At 42.6% G+C, this 16,351-nt stretch overlaps 5 protein-coding genes across 5 annotated transcripts; 2 read left to right on the forward strand and 3 right to left on the reverse strand.

Moving 5' to 3' along the window:
• Positions 1-1,363: 1,363 nt before the first annotated feature.
• ASPACDRAFT_82529 (putative meiosis protein MEI2) lies at positions 1,364-4,186 on the reverse strand. Its single transcript, XM_020206102.1, has 13 exons — positions 3,880-4,186; positions 3,375-3,809; positions 2,958-3,320; positions 2,862-2,897; positions 2,747-2,813; positions 2,666-2,684; positions 2,581-2,611; positions 2,496-2,513; positions 2,415-2,443; positions 2,321-2,364; positions 2,184-2,263; positions 2,014-2,119; positions 1,364-1,960 (listed from the first exon to the last, which is right to left on the reverse strand). Exons 1-13 carry the CDS (start codon positions 4,102-4,104, stop codon positions 1,728-1,730), a joined length of 1,686 nt encoding a protein of 561 aa, XP_020050948.1. The 5' UTR covers positions 4,105-4,186; the 3' UTR covers positions 1,364-1,727.
• A 2,515-nt stretch (positions 4,187-6,701) lies between these two features.
• ASPACDRAFT_37663 (Rab GTPase-binding exocyst subunit SEC15) lies at positions 6,702-9,449 on the forward strand (the record flags this gene model as incomplete). The annotated part of the gene is made up of 9 exons (XM_020200322.1): positions 6,702-6,749; positions 6,806-7,798; positions 7,859-7,990; positions 8,050-8,151; positions 8,209-8,318; positions 8,378-8,513; positions 8,563-9,012; positions 9,060-9,310; positions 9,371-9,449. 9 exons carry the CDS (start codon positions 6,702-6,704, stop codon positions 9,447-9,449), a joined length of 2,301 nt encoding a protein of 766 aa, XP_020050949.1.
• A 265-nt stretch (positions 9,450-9,714) lies between these two features.
• hapE (CCAAT-binding factor complex subunit HapE) lies at positions 9,715-10,776 on the reverse strand (the record flags this gene model as incomplete). Its single annotated transcript, XM_020200323.1, has 4 exons — positions 9,715-10,397; positions 10,450-10,516; positions 10,605-10,618; positions 10,695-10,776. 4 exons carry the CDS (start codon positions 10,774-10,776, stop codon positions 9,715-9,717), a joined length of 846 nt encoding a protein of 281 aa, XP_020050950.1.
• Positions 10,777-11,822: 1,046 nt separating this feature from the next.
• ASPACDRAFT_65090 (Fcf2 domain-containing protein) lies at positions 11,823-12,842 on the forward strand (the record flags this gene model as incomplete). Its single annotated transcript, XM_020204075.1, has 3 exons — positions 11,823-12,010; positions 12,082-12,241; positions 12,468-12,842. The coding sequence occupies 3 exons, from the start codon at positions 11,823-11,825 to the stop codon at positions 12,840-12,842; spliced, it is 723 nt and encodes a 240-aa protein (XP_020050951.1).
• Positions 12,843-13,006: 164 nt separating this feature from the next.
• On the reverse strand, positions 13,007-14,346 carry ASPACDRAFT_55737 (purine-nucleoside phosphorylase; the record flags this gene model as incomplete). Its single annotated transcript, XM_020203048.1, has 7 exons — positions 13,007-13,060; positions 13,112-13,391; positions 13,440-13,642; positions 13,699-13,763; positions 13,859-13,938; positions 14,011-14,089; positions 14,154-14,346. 7 exons carry the CDS (start codon positions 14,344-14,346, stop codon positions 13,007-13,009), a joined length of 954 nt encoding a protein of 317 aa, XP_020050952.1.
• Between the last annotated feature and the right edge of the window lie 2,005 nt (positions 14,347-16,351).

Raw genomic sequence — 16,351 nt, forward strand, 5'->3', positions numbered from 1 at the left:
AAATAAAATAAATAAAATAAATAAAATAAATAAAATAAATAAAATAAATAAAATAAATAAAATAAATAAAATAAATAAATGAAAATTAAAAATACTATTATACTATAATTAAAAATATATTATATTTTATATATTATTTATATAAAAAGAATATATATATTATAAATTAATCTATAATTATTAATCTATCTATTATATCTGATTTTCTAATCTATAGATATAAATAGTTAAAGTAATAGTTATATCTTAATCTAATCTTAACTGTACAATTAAAAATTTTTTATATTTTAATCTGACCGCCAGATTATGGCCAGGTTAAGATTAAGATATAACAGTCAGGTTAAGCCACTCTGAGCAGTTGTTTAAAATCTAAAAAAAATAGATTAAATTATAATAGTTTTTTTTCAGCGGAATATCTATTAAAAGTATGTCTTTAAAATTTTAACTAATATTATTTTTTAGTATAAAAATAAAATATTGGAGTATATACAAGCCTTTCTAATAAAATATTTAAATTAATAAAAATAATAATAAAATTATAGATTTTTTATTTTAAATAGTATAATCTATTTCAAGCGGTACAGATACATTCTGAATTACTAAATAAATATTTAAATAATAATAAAATATTAATAAAGTTATTTAATATATAGTTTTTTTTAATATAGAATTAGATCTGAATATATAGAATTTTTTTTCAATTTCCCTATAAAAGCACACATTCTAAGACGCAAAACCGATCCTATGATTATCTAGACTCAGACGCTATAGTATGTAATACTAAACCGATATGCTAAGTCTCCTCTATGAATACATATAATTAATCGAATATGGTTGATTTTACACTGTGACTGAGATAATTCATATAAGTTTAAATTGCCAGGCTGGAACAAGACAACAGCCCCTCTAAGTATAGGAGAGATAGACCACCTTTACTAATGAAGAGTAAACCTCACAGCTTTACGCTGTTATCAAAATATAGGAGTTCAAGAAAGGCCCATTTGGTCCACCGGCCTGCATATGTTAGTCGCACAACAAATACGTTAGCCCTAGGAAGGAGTACCATATTTGGGCATCGAACAACAATGCCTTTATGATCAACATGTGTCAGTGTCCTATTCCATAGAGACAGAGTTTAAATACGTGGGTGCTACTTATGTAATTAGGCACTATGTGACGCGACCCCTGCAAAGCACGCATCGCGCTCCTCGGTAACTGCTGGTTGGACCCGCACAGGGCCATCAGAGCCCTGCGCTAAGCAAAAGCAGTTATTGTTGTGAATAATCTTCACTCTATGAGTAAATCATGATGTAGTGGAGTAGCCGAAGGGTAATAAAAAACCAGCCACCGTTGTCTTGTATTACAATTAGATTTCTTATTGAACGGTATCAGAAGAAACACCCGGAAGGACGCCAGAGTCTTACAGAGAATGGCACCCCAACAACTCGACTCAAACACAGGAATGCTTCCAAGCCGACCAGGGCGTGGTAAGGTGCCCATAGGGTTTCAATCCCGCTTCGCCTCCAATTGAAGTAAGACCTCTGCACTGTACTCGGGACAAATATCGTTGCTGGTCTGTAGATGGAAGTTGACAAAGGGAATAAGCGCGACTCCCCGGCCTTTGCTCTTCCCCATGTCACTTCCGGTCATTCAACCCCCTTTGCATTGTTCTGATCTTATCATGGGATATAAATTCGAAAGCCGCAGGCTGATGCCCTGAAAAGGAATCAGGGGGTCTTCGGGGAATGCTCAGGCATTGGCGAGTCGCACCGTGATTTCAGTCCAGGATAGGTACACGGCGCACTTCTGAGACCATTTGAGGAACCATATGTGCGCTTTGGGGCAAGTGTCCGAACAAATACAATTTCACGTTCAGCAGCTGTGGTTCCGCGGTCAAACTGCGAACGGCGTCGACGCTGCTCGTCACGGTACTGTTGGCCGACTCGAGGAGCAAATAGGCCTGAATAGTCAGACATCAACTTGAATCTCAGCGCTAGCTCACTATGTACTGACCTACATGCTCGGCATTTTCGATGCTACGACGCATCTTTGAGGGATTGTCTGGTCCAGGGAAGCGATCCTCGGTGCCAGCGAGATGCCCAGTACCAGTGTGGAAAATCTGCATTGGGCAATAAGCCTCTTATGTCGTCCACGTGCTTGAGTTAAGGGACATATATACAAACCTTCGGGCGAAACGAAGGGTGTTCCAACATAACAGAGCTGTTTCGAAACTTCTGTACCAGGCAGTCTTTGCCCTGGATAGCTTTCACTGAAGTCAGACAACCATCCCTTTCTCGAACGAAGCCCTTCGTTGACTTACTTGCATATGAGACTTCGGCGACTTTATCACTGTTGAAGCAGTTCCTTACTCACTTTGTCAGCGGGAGTATGTTAAATCGATAACCCCGTCATACCATGTTCTTCCAGCCCGTGCAATGACGAACTAAATATTCTTAGTGATATGCTAGGATGCACTGCCTCGTGTATATACTGACATCAATAATATCGATCGGCTGGACTGTGTCAAATGCCGAACTTTTTACAGCAGGCCACACACACCAGATGAGTTGACAGACTTACATCTTCAAAGTTTATGAAAGCATAGCCAACACTTGGGAGGTTTCAGCAACAGGATTTCAGACTTGCGAGGGCATCATTGCCATACTTGCAGTTATTCGCAAAGTCTATGAGTAGTATCAATGATTAGCCACAGTGCTCATGCTATGGGTGTCTCATGGTATCTCACCAATGCGCAGGTACATGAAGTCATATTTTCCATGGCTTGTCTCATCGACAATGGCCTTAAGCATGGTCTTTTCATATTAGAATCCAAGCAATAAGTATGAACGCTGTGACTTTACCTGGTCAATCTTATTGGGAATGTTGCGAAGCATTATCTGTGATAGACACGCCCATTAGCATTAGGACTATTGAGAGAAATGACTGACGGGACCCACAGTTGTCCTGACATCCAATCCAAGGCGAATTCGTTCAATGTCAACAGAGTTTTGGCTTCCCATTCGGGGATCAGGATAACGGTTCAGATCACGCCGCGGGGAAGGCATGACCCTTTCACCAGCCCTGGACATCCAATTCATAAGACTAGTATGTTCACCTGGAGGTACTGTTGAGCGACCTGTTGGACTGAGCTCCATGTAAGGAGTGCGACATGACTGAGTCGGAGTCCAAGAGAAATGTGTGCTGAAATGACCTTCTGTTCCAGTGAGCCGCTCCTTCGCGGGAGCAGGACTGGCGGGGGTGAACCTGCATGCTCTCTTCTCCAGATCGGGCGTAAATTGTTTAATCTCGATAATGCAGTCCTTCGTCTGAGTTTTAGTAATATCCAAGGGTATCGCATAAGAAAGTAAACATACGTCAACCAAAGTTCCATTCAAAGTGGTTGTCACATTCTCAGCGTCGCGAGTATTGAAGAACTCGAGATGAAACTCGCCAATGTTGTCTTGTCCTATTGGTACATCTGTAAAGGACTTTATGTCGCCGAAGGTCATAGCAAGAGTTTCCAAGGAGCGGGCCACGTTATGCCGGTTAAGATTTGGATTACGGCCGTCGAAGTAGACGGTCACCAGAAGTTGGCCTTCATAATCAGATGCCTGTGATAGAAGAGCTGGCTCCGCGTGCCGCACGTACTCCTTAGCAGTAATGGGGAAAGCTCGCCATTCGGGTCTAAGCAGGTTGACCTTTTCAATCGCCTTTGTAACCTCACGACTATCTGTGAATGCAACATAGACTTTGCCACTCGAGTTGAGTTCTGAGAGAACAGGACCCCTAAGAGAACCAAACTCGCGACGCTATCTCTGGTCAGCATATGCTCGTCACTCTCACCAAGAGATGTCAAATATCTTGATGCTTGGGACTCACATTGAAGAATCCAGCTAAGGACATGTATGTCAGATTGTTTGGCACATTCTCTATTACCAGTGCTCGACTGTGACCTTCATTTTCAAGCTCATCCGGCTCTGCATCAAGCAACTGCTTAATTCTGTTCGACTGCATGCTACCGATAGCGCCGTAGCTGGAGATATCTCTTTCCATGCGGTTCATGAGTCCTGGGCTTCTTTCAATGCGCTTGGGATCTGGGTGCATTGCTAGGAATTCGGCGCGAGAGAAGTTCTGTGGGCAGGATCGGCCTTGAGTTTCGATATTTGCGCTATCTAACATCCCTACTGGGGTAAATGCCGCAGCTGTCGGTGAAAGCTGGACACGTGTTGCTGCTGTTGACACGAAGAATGGATCAGGAGATGTACTAGAGTGGTTAGAGAATTTGTTTATGCGTCAGATCTCATACACTTACGCAGAGCAGAGTCTACGGACTCCGGCGTCGCTGAGTGTGTCTATAACACGAGTGTCCAGACGGCCTCTAGAGATCGTTTCCTCGGGCGAGTAGACGGTAAGCTTGGTATCAGGAGAGCCATTGGCTGAATCAATATCGTTCAGAGAGCTTGGGCTGCTCAGGCCACGAGAAGAATTTCCTGTCCGCATTATCTGATTTTCTGCATGTATCCTTGTGACTAATGAGGTCGAGTCTGCAGTTAAGAGGAAGGTCGTGTACTTTCACACTGCAGGCTTGGGTATAATGACTGTGAAAGTCCCGGCAAAGAGAAACACCATTTATTCAGACCCAGCTTGTGAAAGATGTGCTTTGTAATGATAAGCAAGATGCAGTGCGTTTGTCTATTTTAATGCGGGTGATAAGTGAAGGGATTGAAGGATAACTTCACAGGTTTAGTATTGGGTGTTAGGGAAGGGCCCCGCATGGTAGGTAACAGGGTAGTACTTAGCACAGTGATTCTTCATCATGTACTAGGCTCAATGATGCAGCTGTATTATCCTTCTAGAGGAGAAAGTATAACACAAAACCTACTTTCTCCCTTCTTAGCCCATTCATGCTCAGGGTTTGAGACCATTCTGCCGGCGACGCAGTAAATTGGTCGTACCTGCTTTTCCGGGGCTTGCAGCATGGGAAAAACGTTAGACAACGCCTTGCGTTATCATCAACTCAGAAACTAGGCAGGTGATTCGATCTATTTAGAACACGGTCTGGTCACTGGCTCCACTCTTAATCTCATACTGTTACTGTCGGCCATCATATAAAGCTCATGGCTGTTCCTCACTTGGAAACCTGCTGCGAATTTGGTAGAAAGATCCACGGAGATGAGACCAGCAACCTCTATCGAGGAAAGCCCGGCTTGTAAGCATATCAGGAGACTTCCACGTGTTCTGGCACTTTCCTGCTCCGTGACACATCTCCCAAGGTCCCGGGTTGCTTTGGATGCAGGGCTGAATTGATTGTTAACGTGTGAGATATCTGAAAGTCAGGTATGGCACTATACCTGTGCAATATGCCAGTTTCGAAGTGCCCGATTCGACCAAAAAAAAGATCCTTCATCACAAACTCTGCAAATCCAGCTAGTAACTATGAGTAGTACATGTACGGAATATCGAGACGTATTGAAGCATAAATCAACTTATGGAGGGAAACCGGTAAGTCTTTACCAATGAATCAATGATGCATGAGGCTATTCTAATGATTTAGTACCAATATAAGGTGTGTAAAGGTAGGCACAAACCGTTGCCAGGTGAGTCCTCCGCCCTTCCCTCCTCAGTATCCATGATTTACAGTATCTACTCCGTGGCTACCGGCAGCCATGACAAGTGGGGCGGACTGATAAGACCACTAGCATATACTGAGTATGAATGGGATGCCATTTTTATGTGGAGCAGCTTTGGAAAATTTAGCAGATGAAGCTTCCGGGCCAGGCAGAGGTGATCATTCTTGGTTACCCAAACAACTAAGAAATCTATCGAAGCGGTTCTTTCCTTCTATTCTATAAGTGTTGTACAGTACTGACCTCAGCCGATGGTGGCCGGATCGGGTGCTTACTAATAGCTATTTTTTCTACCTCCTCATTATTCCTCTCCATGGACACTATGTTTCCTAGTTGATCAAGTGAACAATTGAATGGACGTTTCCGTCAACTTACCTTTCTTCTGTTTCCTCGTGTAGAGGGAGCCATCAGTACTTCCAACTCACCGCTACCAGTCGGTATGCCACTTTACCGAATATGGAGATACCGTGTCCGAGGTGGACCGATACCGTGACCGTGGACCTCGAATATGACTAGCGAATGGCTTCTCCGTATTTCATTAGTCAGTGAGTAGTAAGTTACCTGCCGGGGTCATTTACTCTAGGTAGGGCAACCACCTACGTATGCGTGCTTATACGTATACTACTATGCTAGGTACCTACCTACCTTGAGTACTAACTGCATGAGGTGTGTTCGGAAGTAGCGTACCCGCGCACCGTTCACCAGCTTCTTCAGTAGCTGCCTTAGCTAACGAGCGCGTACGCCTGAAAGAAGATGTTGGAAGGCGACAAAAGTCCCCGAGCATGTTAGCGACAATCAATGTCTTGCAAACGTATTTTCTCCTACGGACCGGTTTATTTATTTCACCGCCGGAGTTAGCCGGTTGACAAGTGAAGAGAGAAGCTTGTCTGTCATGCGCAGCTTGAACGCCCAAAACAGTTAACTTCATGCACTGACTAACTACTTTTGCTGCGTCATCTTCCGTAAGACCAACCACACATGATCACCAACAGTAGCCAAGCACGCGGGTAGCTTTCCCAGGCACATTGCGAGGACCCAGCACGTGTTCGAGTTGCCATATCCTCAATCATCAAGATGTCGCCTGCGATACCCTCACGCAACGAATCGCATGTTCTGAATCAAGTGAGTCGTTGTGTAACAGGTTGTAGAACTTTAGACTGACCTGTCATCCTACTTAGATCATCATATCCCCTTCAGACACAGACTACCTGGATCAATTGATTCCGTCCATCAAAGAATACAGTATTGGCAACAGAACTTCCCAGCTCTTGCAGTCTTTGGCCAAATTTGCCAGTGATAAGGAGGCAGAAATAGAGGCCATTTGTAACACAAATCATCAAGAATTTGTTGCTTCCATCAATCAACTTCTCCGTATCAGGGAAGGTACGGTTAGCCTAACAGCCGAAATCTTAGACCTCAACCAATCCATTCAAGCAAGTACGGAAAGATTGGCAGAGCAGAAAAGAGCCCTGGTGGAGTCGCGCAGTCACCGGCAGAATATTGATGAATCGTCTGGCGCTATACAGGATTGTCTTGAAGTTCTGCGCCTTGCCAATCAAATCCATGATTTGCTTTCCAGAAAAAATCATTATGCGGCCTTACGCGCCCTGGAGGAGCTGCAGAATGTTCACCTTAAAGGCGTTACACATTATAAGATCGCTGAGATGATCCAACGCTCAGTGCCTGCCACGCAGAAGATAATTGCGGAAGCAGTCATGTCTGATCTGAACACTTGGCTTTACAGAATTCGTGAAATGTCTCAATACCTTGGCGAAATAGCTCTGTACCACACCGATCTACGAAAGTCGAGACAGAAAGAAAGAGCTGGAGCATTGCCCTACTTGGGACAATTCAAGCTCAACTCCGCCATTGAACTTGTTTCCGATGAGAGTGAAGAGTATGACTTACTACAGAACGACGAACTTCAGGTTGATTTTACGCCACTACTTGAATGTTTACATATTCATCGATCCTTAGGGCGTATTGACATGTTTCGCCTCGAATATGCCAACACACGCCGTCGGCAAAAGGAGCTCCTGTTACCTACATCAATAACGTTGATTGATGAAGATGGGGCTTGTCTTCATAATCTCCTCGAAGAAATGGCGGGATTTGCAATCGTTGAGCGCTCAACGATGAAAAGAATACCGGACCTAAGATCTCCTATGGACGTATGTGATCTCCTGATGCTTAAGCTGGATTCAGGTTGCTAATATCACGGAATGGGCAAGGTCGATGAACTATGGGACTCGATGTGTCAAGCTGCTGTGAGCTTGATAATGAAGGCTCTTCGCGAAGTTGATAATGCTGAGAGCCTGCTCAAAATCAAGAATCTAATTGCATTGTTTATGCAAACAATGAACGTTTGTTCATCCGATTCTTATGATTAATATGGAATTTTGTACTAATTCATGTCCTCTAGACATGGGACTTCCCTGTCGGCGTCTTTGATACGTTTTTATTGACACTTTTCGAAAAGTATGCTGACCTTCTTAAGAAGAGGTTTAGTGACGATTTTCAAGAGGTGTGCCCGTGCCTTTTCTAGACGAATTGGTATCCACATTGCTAAGAGACTTTTAAGATCGTTTCGACCGACGATTATATGCCCATGCCGATACAAACAGTTGAGGAATATGAGAAGGTGCTGAATGTCAGCTGGTACAATCCAGAAAAGCCACACAAAGAACAGATGTAAAAATTCCTCTCATTCAACCTTGATTTAACAACCAAGCCACTAACTCTTCTATCAGGTTCCCTTGCGTCTTACCATTCTCTCAAATGTATCCGCTGTGCTGCATTGATATTCGCAATTTCCTGAATCAATTTTACTTCTTCGCCAATGATGATTTCCCTCATACCAATGTGATTGATGAGACACTCAAAGACGTGAGTGGCGTACTGACAATAGATATTATCTGCAAGCTAATGACGTAAGGCACTGGATGAACTTCTTTCGAATAAAGTGTGTGACACACTTGTCGAGCGTCTCTCTTCCCAGTACTTGGGACAGATTGTGCAGATTCTTATCAATCTAGAACATTTTGAACATGCATGCCGCGAGCTCGAGTTGCTTCTTGCAGCGGCAAGATCACAGACCTCTTCTAGTGAATTTGTGAAGCTGAATGCAACAGAAAAATTCAAGAACAATAAGAAGGCGGCCGAAAAGCGAATCTTTGAGGTAGTCAACTCTAAGATTGATGACCTCATTGAGACAGCTGAGTACGATTGGATGGCTCATATTCCGCCTACGGAGCCGAGTAACTACATGCAAACACTGACCAGGTTCCTTTCTAACATCATGAACTCGACGCTCCTCGGCCTCCCTACGGAAATCAAGGAGCTAATATATTTCGACGCCCTTAGTCATGCAGCAAACATGATCCTAGTTTGTCTCACTTGCACACTCCGAGAAATTTATCTGACATAACTCAGGCACTCCCTCTTTCGTCCGATGTGAAAAAAATCAATACAAATGGGGTACTAGCTCTCGCTAAAGATGTCGAGTATTTATATCAATTTGTCGACAGCCTCGGCGTGCCCATACTACGGGAGAACCTTGACGAGCTGCAGCAAACAGTGCAGTTGATGCAGGCAGACAACACAGATGAGTTCTATGACATATCTACGCGAAACAAGAAGTACGGACGTGTAGATGCCATTAACGGCCCCGTCCTTCTAGAGAAGTACGTCAAAGCTAAGCGTGCCGAACCCGAAGTGAAACATGTGCTAATCGATCTGAGAAGGATTATGCGCACTGTGCAAAGCGCTGCGAAGACTGATAAATTCGCTACCTTATCTTCGAGATTCGGAAAGAAATCATGAAACATGATACAGTTGTCCCGATTCTGCTATTTAAGCACATCAAGCAATTGCTGGATTATGTCTACTCAAAACATGACAGAGAGGGCTCATCCATCTCAGGCTCTCAATTCGCCATTTCTTACCACTAACCAAAGCGTATCAACTCTTCCAACTCCATATAACATTCCAAAGGTCGAGGAAATCGACTCAAGCACCCTAACACCCAAGCGAGAAACATAAATCATAATATCACTTGTTTGGAACACTGATTAGTCCATAAACTCATTCATAACGATAGCCTCAGTGATACCAATCGAACCCTGATAATGTGACATACCTGTTGCGGTGGCATATGCGGGTAAGCATACATTCCGTCGAACATTTGAGGTTGATGCCCTCCATAAGCCGCGGTAGGGTCCGACTGTACAGCACCGGCATACATTGTCGGCTGTCGGTATTCCGGATCTTGTAATCCGTGCTGGCCTAGCGAGCCATAGTCTGGGGGTGGCATATGGTGTGAAGTGTGCTGAACTCCATGCTGGGCCGCTGGCATCTGATTTGCGGGGCCGGCAGCGCCCGATGCGCTTGCAGCTGCCCCAGCAGTCTGACTTGAACGCTTCGCATGCGAGGTAGCCTCCTCACGAGGTACTATATCAATGAGGAAATCAAACATATCTGATTTCGAAAGAGCTGCTGCGATGTCCGACCTCTGTAGTGTGCGCCGTTTATTGTCTTCAGCATGGATCCATGCGCGCATAGTAAGCTCGGTGATAAAGATGTCGCACCCCTTTGCAAAGAGGATAGGCGCTTCGGCTGAAATCATCTTTACCTCCGGGTCGGCTTTCATCACTTTCTTGATACGGGCGAGCGGTAACTGATGTATCTTGTAATCGTGATTATCTGTCTCGAGGTGGTTAATAATGTGCTGCCAGTATGTTGTCAAGATATCCCGAGCCGTTCCTTGCAGCCCTTGATTGACCTGTCCGTTATTAGTTACTTTCAAAGTGCAGCTGCCGAAAACCTCTACTCGCATTTGCCCAAGTGCCCGTATAAAGCTCGGCAACAGGTGCGAACCCTTGCGCAGATAGCTAGACAGATTAAAGCAGTGGTCAGTGTCGGAGTGTTCGTAGTCAGAGCCTGCTCGCAGACAAGCCCCGGAGAAGTGGGGAGTCCTACAGCTGCACTTGCTCCTGTAGAAATATGCGTCAGCCCAATCCTCAGGTTATGGAGACGTGCTGAGTATGTAGGGAGGGCCAAAGGTTATACCGTAATGCCCCCCATTTCTGGTGTCATATACAGGCTGCTGTCTGCCCTGCTGCTGTCCAGCACTTTGTGTAGGCTGTTCCATTTTGCGAAGCTCGCTGTTGAAAATGAACTCGAATTACATGCAAATAGAATGATAGGGTTGTTCTGATAAGGTGAGAGAACGCAGATTAGGTATGGTAGCGACGAATATATGCTGAATAGTATCCCCGCGCCTAACGGTAAGAGTAAAGATGAATAGTAGAGATAATAGGAGTGAAGACAGATGCAAATGCTGGGTAGCAGTCAGGAGAAGAGCTGGGTAAGACAGTAAGTTGACGGCCCATCAGGTGGATGAAGTTGGTGGTAGCGTGCAACAAAGCCGCGCCAAGCTTGGCAGGCTGTCGACCTCGGAAGGTACGTACGTAGGTAAGGTACTATGTAGATACATCACTATACGGATCCCTGCTTACTATTAAATCACGGCACGTCGATTGTGGACTTTTCGAATCAATGCGTATCATGACTAACAGCTTTCTCCAGGTTCATGATACTAACCTGGGGACCTATTTGCGAATAGGCTTAGCCCACCATTCGATTCCATTCTATGTATTCACGTGCGGTGCAGACGCAACACAGTACCGCGACTAGTTACAGTACAGTGCTGATATCAGCTAGACATCCCAGTGCTTACTCTGACATCATGGTGCCACATGCATATAAATCAGTCTGTACTGTGTGCATCGTACCATTGGTCCCCCCCCAGTTGATGGGAGTATGAATGATATAGGAAGGCGGACCGAAAACAGTACCCATGCAGATTTCCAAGCATAGGCTTATGGAACTTTACATTCGTATAAGTTACCATTTAATTACACTGTTTAGCAATCTAAGGCGGATTCGACACGCGCGCCCGGACTGTAATGAAACGTATTGGCCAGTAGGACAACTCAGTTACTGGTACTGCGGGCCCCCACTGAGAAAATTTTCCTCAACCTAGCCGATGTTGTTCCAGAGTCCAAAAAATAGCTCGACCTCTCTCCCCCCATAAATACCGAGTTTTGATTTTGCTTGCTCACTTCTTTTGCCTCCATCCTTAACTCTTGCAAGTTCAATCCAACGATAGAATCGTGCAGTCTGGTCATAAGGACCATGACAGGGGCAACGTGCTCCAAATTTGATGACCTCCCAATACAGGATGGCATTGTCTTAACAGATCAGGAGATAGAACAGCTTCTCCTTGAAGCTGAAGATCGGCTCCAGGGTTGCGATGGCGAAAGACCCAAAGAATCTGACCAAATACAGGCTGCAGACTTACTCTCTGAGCAAAATTTGATACGGTATGTCTTTCGGCGGCATCTGCTCCGAGTTATCCTCTGCCTTAGTATGAAGCTAATTCTCTACTCGTCAGGATACCAAAATTGTCTGGCAGTACGGCTCTTGAGCCGTATTTCCACCCCAAAGATGATGTAGCATTGGTAGATACTGCCAGGTTGCTGACTCATGGAGACTACAATGATGGTCATACTAAAAGGCCAAGCGGAGCTATTGACGAGTCAAAGAGCTTGAAGGTAAGAATCACGATCTCTTTTGTTGCTTGTTTCAGTCGTTCAACCCATCGCAATGAGGAAAATATCTCGCGTAAGCGCTTGATACAGCTTATCATCCCGTACTGGGCTGCGCTGTGCCAATGGAAGTTCTTTTATGTTTCATAGTTACTCTGAGCAAATTTCTGTTCGCAACCTTGAGATCTCACCGCAAGGAAAGGGTTCAAAGGCTAATTGCATCGAATTCCAGATGAAACCTACGGCTGGTAGTGACTGGTTTGATCTGCCCAAAACCGAACTGACAGCAGAGTTAAGACGAGACCTACAACTTCTTCGAATGCGCTCAGTCTTGGATCCTAAGAGGCATTATAAGAAGGAGAACAGTAAAGCGCAGCCCCCCCCTTTTTCTCAGATTGGCACGATCATTGAAGGTCCAACGGAGTTCTTCAGTGGGCGCATCGCGAAAAAGGACCGTAAGAAGACATTCGTCGACGAAGCATTGGCACTGGAGAAGGAGACCAAACGCTTTGAGACCAAGTACAGGGACATACAGGCCACCAAACAAAGTGGTAAAAAGGCCTACTACAAAACTCTACGCTCGAGAAGAAATACCAGAGGGAAGTAGACTAGCTCGAAAGTTTATGGGGGGTTCGTTCTCATTCAGGGTCAAGCGATGGCGTGCTGTCACTGGACAGGGCACTTGGTTTATTTATCTAAGCCCTGGGTCGAGAATCTCGCGTGCGCTTACCGAACAGGGTCGTCTCTCCCCCAATCCGCGAGATCGCCCCGTTAGCGCCTGTCGGATGGTGGAAACCCGAAAGCGACTGTCTCCATCACCAATTTCTGCACACGTGTTAATTGACATTCGGCTCCAAGGAAGAAGAACGCGCATACTTGCATGTCGATTGCTGCCGAGCGACCAGCGTCAAGGACTTCTTGATGGTTAGCCTTTCCTTCCTGCATGATTGCATCCAGCTCTTCCGCCCTCTTGCCTGTGAGCAAACTGTCATCACCTCGGGGAACTGGTTCCAGAACAGCCTTATTAGTCACGAGACTCAATGCTAGGACTCGCACGCCGCAATGCCTCGCAACAACAATTTCTGGAACAGTGGACATCCCCACCAGATCGGCGCCTAATCCGCGGAGCATGCGACATTCTGCTCTGGTCTCATAGCTGCACCATTTTAGCTGTGCAAACAGATTATGGGATTACACCGCTCACCTTGGTCCGCCAACAAAAGCATATATACCCTCGTGGAGCCTCCTCTGGTTGTCCGATAGATCCATTGCGGCCCAAGCTTTATGAACATGGCGGCGCAGGTCGAGATCGTAGGCATCAGATAGTGGAGGGAAACGTGGACCGAATTCTTCGGCATTGGGCCCTCTTAGTGGATGAATGCCTGCCAGTCCAGAAAGGAATAAATGCTGTACACCTTTCAGAATAAGCCACTCTTTTAGAGCACAAGGGTTTGTCCACTGACGTCGTTGAGTAGCACAATGTCTCCCACCATATAATCTGGGTTTAAGGCCCCCGCGGCATTGGTTACTATCACCATTGGGGCGTGTTAGTTTTGAGATATGAAAGGGCAATCACCCCTGCCGTACCCTCCTCCATCTGCCTGAGGGGGAGGGAAGACTGACAGATTATTGTGTCAATGCCAAGTAGCTTGAAAACGCGTACAGGAAATGTCACTCGATCAAGAGAATGGCCCTCGTAGTAACTGTGAACAGGTCGCAGTCAATCAGCAATGCATGCAGTCATTGGACTTAACGAAGATGGAGGTTTATCTCACTGAGCTCGGCCCACCATCAACACTGCAGGGACCTGCCCGTTGAGGCATCCAAAGACGAGTTTTCCTGCGTGGCCGGCAACTTATAGATGTAAGGTAAGCACTGAGCTTTAGGTAGGGACGAACTTGTGGAGCCTAAAGGGTACCTGTTAGATGAGGGAAATGAGGGATTGACTTGAAGTCAAATTCGGCTCGCGGTTGGGCGTCAATTGTGTTGGCGAGCCCGCCCAAGCCAGAGCCACAGATTATGGCGATGCGAGGGGCTTGCAACGGAGACGGCAAGCGATCTTTAAAAAAGAGAGCCGCTTCACACGCTTGCTCATATGAAGAGTGTGCCATATTTGGCTCACGAAGACACTTCTAAATAGAACACTGGATGAAAGTAATAAGTCACGGCTGCTGCTAGGTTAAGAAGGGCGGGCAAGTCACTCCGTAGAATACACACACATAACTCAAATAATAGGTTGGTTGTTGAACATTAGTCAAGGAAATCGATTAAGTTACCGCTCTCTGGACTGTGTAGAAAAGAGTCCCCAAAAGTGCAAGTGCATTGTCGAAAGCCCCAAAATGGATTTCGAATAGAATCAGCACTAAAATCCATCATGCTATTCTAGAGACATTGAAGTAATTAGGCTCTCTGTCGAGACACTAATACCCTACATCATTTTTGTCGCCATAAGCTTTATCACGTCCACGTCTACTCATATAAGGATATGCAAAAATATAACAGTACACATAGTTCAGAACCAAGAAGTTATATGCCGGTTATTAACTAATGAATATCATGTAATTGTCCCAATCAAGAGAATGAGTTCATGGCTAGATTAGAAGATGAGCACGGTATATACACCTACCCAGTATTATGCAGGTCTCCCCTTGCACTGCTAACTTACCAGATACATTGACCCTTAGTACTTGAAGCCTCTACACAAAGAGGATGGAAATGACTTCAAAGAATTAAAGCGATCGATTCCACAATGATTCTGATGACGCTTAGATAGATAACTTACAGTAATGTAATTGGTAAGCGAATGGGCTCGGTAAGCAGGTGGGCTTCTGCGCCCACCCAAACATATCTTTATAAAAAGATAAAGCTTATATAGTCTATATATTAATAAAATAATATATTTATTTAGTATTCAAATATATTAAATATCTTATTTTTATATATCTAATTATTCTATACTCGCTGTAGTAAGATAGTATCCGACAGTAAGATTATTCTTTATTTATAACTGATTTTATAAACTGACTTCTACTAACTTAATCAGTTTTATAAATTTATTTAAATATATTTTTAATTTTTTAATAGTAAGACTGTTCAAACCGGCTATTTAATAATAAGATCTTTTCTTTTTAATATTTTATTTTTTTAATTTAATTTATAATTTATTAACTTTCTGTTTAAATAAAGCAGGTTGGTTAAAGACGATTTTATAATTTTTTATAATATAAAATAATACTACTTTTATCTATAAAAATAAATATTTTATATATTTATAAAAGAATCTTTTCATTATAATTATATATTTTTATAATTATTTTATATTTTTAAATATTTTTAATACTGTTAATATAGTAATAATACTGTCGGTTAGAGTAGACTTATAAAACTGTATAATTAATTTATTAAAAATCTTATTCAGCCGGAATAAAGTAATTTTAAAATTTTAACAAAATTATATATAATTAATTTTTTAAAAATAAAAAAATATATTTTTAAATATATATTTAAAAAATTAATTTTGTTAATATAGTAGATGTTTTAGTAGATCGGTTATTTTATTAAATTTTTATAAATTTATTTTAATAATATAAAATAAATAATATCAAACGGTTGATAAAGATATAAAAAATATAAAAATATATTATTTTTATTTATATATTTTTATATTTAAAGTTAAATAGAAGTTATATTTATTAGAAATTAAAAAACTATATTATTTAGTTTGTTAGTTTTTTATAAAAAAATAAAGTAATTATAAAACTAATATAAAATAATCTTATTAAAAAATCTAATTATTTAATAATAAATTAATATACTGATTAGATAAAATAAAGCTTTGATATTATATTTTAATATAAATTTTTTAAAAAATTAAATATAGTAATAATATTATACCGGCTGCGTTGATATAATTAAAAATTTTTTTTAATTAAATAAAAATAATTTACTTATATTATTAGATTTTATAATAATATAAACTGTAGCTACTATTCTTATTATAAAACTAGTTTTATTAGAATTTTAAATATTTTAATTAAAAATACTATATTTTTTTATAATTTTAATACAGTTGAACTATTTAATTAAAAGCTTCAAATTTTTATATTTTATATATTA

Source organism: Aspergillus aculeatus (assembly GCF_001890905.1).
Source record: "Aspergillus aculeatus ATCC 16872 unplaced genomic scaffold ASPACscaffold_36, whole genome shotgun sequence".
NCBI lineage: Eukaryota > Fungi > Ascomycota > Eurotiomycetes > Eurotiales > Aspergillaceae > Aspergillus > Aspergillus aculeatus.